This window comes from Danio rerio, chromosome 10 (genome assembly GCF_049306965.1).
Source record: "Danio rerio strain Tuebingen ecotype United States chromosome 10, GRCz12tu, whole genome shotgun sequence".
NCBI lineage: Eukaryota > Metazoa > Chordata > Actinopteri > Cypriniformes > Danionidae > Danio > Danio rerio.
The window spans coordinates 40,676,901-40,686,566 of NC_133185.1; the positions used below are offsets into that span (position 1 = coordinate 40,676,901).

Sequence of the window (9,666 nt, forward strand, 5' to 3'; positions counted from 1 at the left end):
AAGAGCTTGAATAATCATTGTACAGAAATGATGGCAATTTTACTGGCTATTTAACATTGTTTACTATACTAAATCAGTTTAATGGCGAAGGGATTGAAGGAATAGGCCTAATTGATGGAAGATTTGCAAAGAAATGTCCTCCTTTGTAAAAGTATTTTGTAGTATTTCAAAAATACAACAAACCCATAAAGTTAAGGTATTTAGTATTTTATTTGAATATACATTTCAATGTATTTTTGCCCAACCCTGACTACTGTTTTCCTAGTTAGGCTGGCTTGTGTAGCAAGCCATACTATTGTTATCCTATTTTTCTTCTGAGACTAAAAATTAAACTCTATCTCCTCCTAGAGCTTTCAAGCTATGACCACCAAACTCACACCAGACCTCCAAACTGGTCTGACTCGGGTTGCTATATCTTTTCCGACTGATCCGACTTTTGGTTTTCCGAAAAACGTCCCGGGACCGTCTGAAAAATCCTATTGACTTAACATTGGACCAAACTTTGTGACCTCATAACTCTGCATCAGACTGTCCTACAGGCTTCTAACTGAGCTCATTTAACTCAGACTACCTAACTGCCAATAACTGACTTTCTGGCCAAACCCAAGCAACCACTTTTGGGACCCTAGAAACTGTCCCATAGACTTCCACTGCAAAAGACTCTCATTTACTTTACATGGGGTCAAACTTTGTGAGCTCATAATTCTACATCCGACTGTCGCACAGACTTCTAACTGGGCTCATTTAACTCAGACTACCAAACTACCAATTACTGATGAGCTTTTAACTTTCTAGCCACACCCCTAACAACCAGATACGGCATGCCATTATAGAGGTTCAGATTGATATCGTCATGCTGCAGTGTGATAGAGACATGGGTGTTGCTTTTAACTGTTCATACTGGCAAGAAGCTTTGATACATCATCAGTCTAAGCTGTCAATCCACTCCATAGCAACAAAACAGACTAACCTAGCAACAATATAACAGCAGCTATATCTTAGTATCAGAACATCGTAGAGAAGCGGGGGTTGACTTGTTTGACTTATGCTAGCACACCATCCATCCATCCATCCATCCATCCCTCTATCTATCTATCTATTTATCTATCTATCTATCTATCTATCTATCTATCTATCTATCTATCTATCTATCTATCTATCTATCTATCTATCTATCTATCTATCTATTCATACTTTTTAAAACTGTTTAAACTAAATAAACTATTACCATCAAGCTTTCACAAGCCAGCCTCAAAGTTTGTTCTCAAACTTTAAGAATCTAGTTTATTTTAGCACACCAACAAAACCACTGCATTGGGGCATTTTCACAATGGATTTACAGAGACTTAATTCTTACAGAGCTGTTTTATTCTCGTTTGCAAGAATAAGAGACGGATGGAACAAGGGGAGTGAGGAAAAAGTAAAGCAACAGTGAGAGATTGGGTCAATGGGAAGGTGTCGACACTCTGACTGCACTGGAAAGAGTGAGTGAGAAGAGAGGAGTGCTTTCCACAAACATCTGGAAATCATCACGAATACAATCCTGCGCGCCAAACTCCCTTTAAGCTACAGGAGAACACAGAGTTCTCAATCTGCCTGAGAGAGCGCGCAAACACACGGAAACTGACAGAAATCAAAATGATAAACAGCTGCAGGGGGAAAGACACTCGCTAATGCCCCCGCTGGTAACTGGAGGTACTGCATATGTTGGCATTAAAGGGACAAATAATAAATAAAAAAAAATGTGGATGTAGTTTATATAAGCCTCAGGCCATCATGGACTTTTGTATATTGTTTTCTTTAGAACACTACAATTTAAAAGCTAAAACTGTGGTTCTTGGTGACTGAGAAATTGCAAGTTGACAGCAACCAGGAGCCTGTACTATGAAGCTGGATTAGCTGGCTAGCCACTTAAGTTTTAGTTTAGTATGCAACAATCTTGTTTTTAAGAACCATAAAGTAGCGCAACTTTAATCATTCTTTGTTGCCATGGTATTATGGAGCAGCTGAGCTACCTTCACTGTACCTAAAACCCAGAATTGGTGCAAACGAAAAAAAAAAGTAAATACGTTAATCCATGTGGCTCCTGATACATTGAACAGTTATGAAGTGAAAATCATTCCGGGCAAAAACAACCCCTAAATTTACACCATTATTCATTTCAAAATTTTATTATAAATATATAGTATATAATCAATTATTAAATTATAAACATACACTCACCAGCCACTTTATTAGGTACACCTGTCGAACTGCTAATTAACGCAAATTTCTTATCAGCCAATCACATGGCAGCAACTTAATATATTTAGGCATGTAGACATAGTCAAGATAATCTGCTGCAGTGCAAAACAAACATCAGAATGTGGAAGAAACAAGATTTAAGTCACTTTGAACGTGGCATGGTTGTTGGTGCCAGACGGGCTGGTCTAAGTATTTTAGAAACTGCTGATCAACTGGGAATTTCACGCACAACCATCTCTAGGGTTTACAGAGAATGGTCCGAAAAAGAGAAAATATCCAGTGAGCGGCAGTTCTGTGGACGCAAATGCCTTGTTGATACCAGAGGTCAAAGGAGAATGGCCAGACTGGTTCAAGCTGATAGAAAGGCAACAATAACTAAAAATAAACCTCGTTACAACCGAGGTATGCAGAAGAGCATCTCTGAATGCACAACATGTCTAACCTACAGCAGCAGAAGACCACACCGGGGGCCACTCCTGTCAGCTAAGAATAGGAAACAGACTACAATTCACACAGGCTCACCGAAATTGGACAATAGAAAAATGAAAAAATGCCTGATCTGATGAGTTTCGATTTCTGCTGCGACATTCGGATGGTAGGGTCAGATTTTTGCACCAACAACATGAAAGCATGGGTCATCTCAGACTGAACATGACAATGAGTTCACTGTACTTAAATGGCCTCCACAATCACCAGATCTTAATCCAATAGAGCACCTTTGGGATGTGGTGGAACAGGAGATTCGCATCATGGATGTGCAGCTGACAAATCTGCAGCACCTGCGTGCTGCTATCATGTCAATATGGACCAAAATCTTTGAGTAATGTTTCCAGTACTTGTTAAATCCATGCCACGAAGAATTAAGGCAGTTCAGAAGGCAAAGGGGGCTCCAACCCGGTACTAAAGTGTACCTAATAAAGTGCAAACTGGCCAGTGAGTGCATGTCGTGTTTTGCTATGAAATTTTTAATGATTTTTATAAGGTACATGTTTTATGTTGAAATGATTTGTGATGAACGTGTGTAACTGTACTCTCTTGTGCTCTGCCTTGTGTAGTTAAGGACGAGAGAACACCATTTTGAGTCTGCACAGAGAATGTTATTATGACAGATCGGCAGCTTCAGCTCATTACATTAAATGTACACTCCATAGTTCAAGGTAAAGGTGGAAAAGACCGCTCAAACAATAGTGCAACAGGTATGGCTGCTTGGAATATACCACCTTGACGTTAACCCAAGGGGGGGAGAAGAGGTGAAACCATTGTCACTTTACAGACTCTTTTTACATTTATATTGTGAACACAAAACAATTTTATATGAACAGTAAGTAATGAACTGAAAAAAGCAATGAACTGAAAAAAACTTACTTGATTATATATAAAATAAAAAACCTTGTTAAAATCTATAAAATTTGTCCCCACTAATACAAAGTTAATTTCAACTATAGTCTCAAATATATACATAAAGTCTGTGTGAAATCAAAACTTATTATGTTTATTTTGCTAGCACACATGGTTATCCTTAGTTAAACAATTAATATGTGCAAGTTAATCCACTGAAAAAAAAAGTTTGTTTTGGTTATCTGATCATTTGCTTTCACGTTTGTAGTGGCTGTCCTTCTGTTGACATCAATTTGACTGCTTCAGCACAATATTCTTAACCACACCCCTCTTACTGTTAGTTTGCTATAAAAAACAATGAGCAAAATCAAAGCCGCGCCCCCTACTTAATATTCAGTATTCGGAAGAACATAAACATACTGAAAAGTCTCAGCAATTTCCTATTTGCACAGACTTTAAGAGCACAGTCAATCAAATGAGCTGAAAAACAAACAAAACAGAACTGCACATTTGTTGACAGTCTTTATTAAAGTAAACATTTCCCTGAGAATAGCATATAAATTCCTTACAGGCCTCTGAGCTACTTCATAATAGCTATAACTCACTTATTATAGGCAATGTTTCACTGAAATCTCTTGAGGAAGTCTTGATACGTCTGCCTGTGCGAGGACGCGGCCGGAACAAAGTGTCCACCTGGATGGAGAAGGACTTGAGCTCCATCAAACGCTGGCAACAGATCCCGACTCATCTCCTCTGGAATCACACGATCGTCCTGTCCAAACACGTGCAGGGAGGGGATGGTTATCACTGGGCCTTCGTAAAAACGCTGATGTTCTAAACAAGCGCTGCGGAATCCGGCGACCAGAATGGCGAAGCGGAAATTGAAATCCGGCTCTAGTTTTTGTTCTTGCAGTGCACACAGCATGGCCACCAGGGCGGCGCCTTGACTAAAACCCAGGATGCCACTGAAGGGGCCGAGATCCTTCAGCGCAGCTTTTACAGCCTCGATACTCTCCTCCAGACCCAGGCTGCTTTCACAATCCTGCTTGGCGTTAAAACTTCGTGCCTGGACGTCAGAAAACCACCAGCCCCTCTGATCCTCATCTCCAACACTGACTGTTTGAGATTGCTGATTGGCTGATGGTATTTAAAAGAAATTGTGAGAGAAAGAAAGGGGAAAAATACACCTTTAACACACTTTTTTTTTGTTTACATTATGGAAATATCTCAGCAAATAATGAACCTTTTCATTTATAGAATAAAAAAATTCACATGTATATCATTCTCACAAAATGTCAAAAAAGTGTCTCAGAAGGTGGCAGTCTATGGAGACTACATTGTTCATATGTGCATACTAAAACTCAACATTTACCATGTATTGCCACTTAGTCGCTGACATTATTTTAGCAGGTACAACTTGAAAACTGTAATGGCAAATGGCTGCTTCTCACTCAGGGCTGTTTATGCTAATGAGGGAGAGATCATCACTATTGGATGGGACTTTTCCACTCTGATGACATATACAAAGGGAGAATGTCATTCAAAGTGTTTTTGAAGACTGTTTTGAACAATGTGATTATAAAAAAAATAGAATTAATTAACTGTTACTAGAGGCTGGCTATATTCACACACTTCTGCCACACAACTGTGTTTAACCCTCTTATTAAAGTTATTTTAAAATAGGTGCCCTTTAAGATTCTAATAAATTATTTAGTTTTTGAAAATGCGTTTTTACAACAGATTTTTTAAAACATGGATAAAAACTGTAATTTCGTGAAATATTAATACACCTAAAAAAAAAAAAAAAAAAGAGATTGATGCATTTTATTCCTTTGAGGCTTAAAAGTCCCATGAACTGCTTTGAAATATGTATTTTATTCAATGTTTGGTATAATCTGAAACCAAAACATGAACGAGTGGGACAGAGTAGCCCCTCCCCTTTAAAAAAAAACAGCCAATAGGATTTTGTTTGATCACCGCTCTGCCAGTGAGAGTGGTTCAGCTCAAGAGCATCAATGAAAACCAAATGTGAGGCGTCTTGAAGGGCAGAGCATGTCAGATACTAGAGCATATAAATGGTTATGATTTGATGAGAAACTAAAGTCTAAGGTGAGTAAAACCATTCATCCATATGGGCTGAAAAGACAAACTACAGGCTTTACACGTTAATATCGGTTTTATATCTTCTAAACTTAAATTTTGTCACTGTTTTGGAGCACACTGGCAAAGGAGTGTGGCCAGATGTGCTGTAATGTTATGACAGAGACACTTCCTGGTGATGTGGAGTCAATCTGCGAATCACGGCCCATTATGTTAGCTGACCAATCAGAGCCAATGGAGGGCAGGCCTTTCGGAGGAACTAGGAAATATGACAGTCTTTTCATGTTAGCTGAGTAGCTGTATGTAATCAAATTAAAATATAGGAAAAAATCTAATCTTGGAATTTGTTTCTTTTATTACATGATTTACTCGCCTACAAAATCATCCTGAAGTATCAATCTAAAATTAATAAAGTATTTCCAAATAGAGCTACACAAATCATCAGGTGAAATTGTATATATATTGTGTGTGTACTGCAATTTATATCACAGAAATAAAAAATATTGCAATAAAAGATTTTTCCAACAACAACATCAAAACAACAACAAAACCTCAAAACAAAAAGACATGCAAATTTGTAAATGTTTCAAGGACATTTTTAATACAATTATAATTTATTTTCGTGAATGCAAATCTGAAATGGACCAGTGGTTCTCAATTTTTTTTTTCACCAAGTACCACCTCAGAAAAAAAATTGTCTATCCAAGTACCACCATAATGACCAGTATTGAAATACAGTAGCGTAGTAGACCAAATTAAGCAGCTACAGCTCTGCACAGTTCAAAACCGTGGCAGATTAATTCTTCTTATTATAAATATTTATTATTGTCAGCAACTTTAAACATTATAAACAGTTTGAACATTAGCACTGTACTGTGTTAAAAGTTAATTATAATTATAAATTCATAAAGAGTAAAAAGAAAACTGCTGTACTTACATGTAAAGTATTATTATAAAGTAGCCTATTCATCAAAACATGGAAATGTTCATATTCACATAAACTCTTTTTGATACATTTTGAAATATATGATGCATGTATATATGACTTATTTGTATATCTAAACATTAACTTGTGTGTTAGATATATGAATTGGATTTACATATTTAAATTTAGAAATTAGATCTGCTCACTGCATGTTAGAGTAGACTATTTGTGTCAGAAAAGCAAGTGACTAAGCTATAACTGTCAACAATGGGATGTAAAAATATAAGACGCGCCCAACAACCGTTACAAATATGGGGAGGAAATTAGCTTCAAATGATAGAATACACAACAAACAATAAAATTTTTTAAATAAAACAAATGATTTAGCTTATTAAAATCAATTTACTGATCACATCAGTGTTATATGCATCAAAGGGTTAAAAGTATGTCCTTTTTTTACTTTAATTATTCAGCAAATTCTTAACGTCCTATAAGAAGGAAGCTTGCGTACCACTAGATAGAGAACCACTGATGTGGACAATTATTATTCAAAGTTCAAGGATTTTCATTTTATTTTTTTTATCATAGTTTCTACCTACCTATGGTTCCAATTACTTGCACAAAAACGGCTTTTGTGGATGTGACATTTGCAGTAAAAACTCAACACATAAATTCGCATAGAAAGTATGTTAATGTTATATTAAAACTTTTGTTTATATTTTACAGAATAACTTACCAAAGAGTGTGGATGTGACAAAAACATATGCGGGGTTAACAGTATACAACATTGTAGAAATTGTGAATTAAACTGCACCCCCCCAAAAAAAAAAAAAAACTATAATCATTAAAAGAGTCGGCTCTCTATGAAACTAAAATAAAATGTATTTTATTTTTATTTTATATTTTCACATTTATGAGGTAAAAATGGTCTTACGGATGTGAAATCTCTCTGTTCTGGATATGGCAGATGTGAAATTGCCACTTGTGTGACTTTGGTAAATCAAATAGAATCATTTGAAAACATTGACAGATGTATTTCTAAAGTACTATAAAATACTTGCTTACACAAAAAACCCAGAAACAGTTTCCGTATTTTGGAAAAACTTAAATCTTTTCATGGCAAGGTTGACAATTGCACAGAACTGCTCATGTGTTAGAAATTATGAATCAATATTGCCTAAAAATGCAGCAAAAGCATAAAAACTCATATTTTTTTCCTATAAATTGAATTAACTCAGCAGGACATTAAAGTAGTAATAATAATACTTAGTTATTATTACTTTATTATTACGTTAATACTTAGTAAGTATTATTAATTATTGATATGATTGACATTTGCTATTACATGTACATTAAATTTTACCATAAATTCAAATAGTTTTTCTGTATTCTCTGTCAAATTTAATATGTTTAACTCTCATTCAACAGTGATAATAAGAAACATAAAAAGCATAAAAATGCAATTACAGTTTGACCACCAGTAAAGATGTATACAATTATTAGATTGACGAGTTTGATTGCTCATATAGCAAGGATGACCAGATTCATACTCACTTCCACAGTTTTCCTCCTGAATGGCAGGAACTTGGTGTGGCGCACTAATAAACACCAACTCCACTTGTTTCTTTAATAGTTTGCGTAAAGCTCCAGTCTTCTCCCTAAAAGAGTTTCCATTCTGTCGATAACCGTGAATACAGAGAATTCGAAGAGGAACTGCAGACATTTTAAATTATTAATAACCTGTCAATGCTGTTGTGATTTTATAGCGGTGCTGCAAACGCTAAACACGAGCGTACTAAATCATAAGCAAGTGCGACATACAGTGAAAAGCTGACCTAAAACTTCAGATATATATATTGTGATATATAGTTTTAAATATCAATTTAAACTCTACAGATAAACTATAAACTTGACGTTTCCTTTTTGTGCGACAGATTTATGACCGTGTGGAAACATAAGAGATTAAGAGTTCCCCCAATGCGAATATTGTCTGCAATTTGTTTATAAAGCTTCCTAATTACAAACAAACACTAAAGCTAAATGCGTTTTATATGTTAATCAAAAAATTGTGCTTTCCATAAAATACTCGTTAGTTTCCAACAATTAGAAACAGAAATATAGTTCCGATTTCAAACGCCAGGGGGCAACCGTTCCCCACAGAAAGCTGTGTTGTATAAAATGGCACGTATATGTAAGCCTCTCACATATGCCAAAACAAATAACTAAAAAAATGTAAGTAAGTTTTCCCTCAATTAATACATTATGTAAATACGTTGCACTGAGACTATAACAACGAGTAATTATAGCCCACTATAATGACAAAATATGGTAAGATTGTTAAAATCAAGTGTCTCAAAATGTATGTGCAAAGGGGGACGTCTCACTGTGACACCAAGTAATGAAATTTAAACATATATATCCATAAATGAATATGTGCTGGATCATTTCAATGCAATTAAAACAACGAAAGATATAATACATGATGTCTATGCTATTTTTCAGTTAGGCATAACATTCTTGGGATTCTGCCTCTCCTGTATTTCCAAATGTTTGTTTAAGAAAAAAGAGAAAATGCCTCCAGCTTCTAAAGAATGTAAATAACTCCACAAAAAAGGGAGTTTAACATAAATCTGTATGCATTCAATACTTCATGCTATCCTAGAGGGGAAAGTTCTTAATTTGGTTAGATGATTATTTCTCTCTGTTGATCTCGGCGAGTTTTCTGGATGATTGTGCCTCCTGAGCACTTGACAATTAATCTAAAAATGAGCAGCAACCCTGGAGGCCTGATGCCTCTACTTATACTCTTACACAACACCGAGTTCATCTGTTATAACAAACACTGATCTGAGTCCAGTTCTGCAAGTTCTGCTGAGACGACAGAATGAAAGAACTACAGGATAGAAAGATAGATAGATGGATGGATGGATGGATAGATAGATGAACAGGTAGGTAGGTAGGTGGATGGATGGATGGATGGATGGATTGATTCATTGACGGATAGATACATTAACAGATTGATTCATTGACAGACAGACATACAGGTGGATGGATGTATA

General features: G+C 35.9%; 1 protein-coding gene across 1 annotated transcript; it reads right to left on the minus strand.

The window, feature by feature from the left end:
• Nucleotides 1–4,091: 4,091 nt before the first annotated feature.
• ovca2 (OVCA2 serine hydrolase domain containing) lies at nt 4,092–8,539 on the minus strand. The gene is given in 2 exon segments (NM_001020555.1): nt 4,092–4,719; nt 8,162–8,539. Coding segments are annotated over 2 exon segments (684 nt in total). The 5' UTR covers nt 8,331–8,539; the 3' UTR covers nt 4,092–4,204.
• Between the last annotated feature and the right edge of the window lie 1,127 nt (nt 8,540–9,666).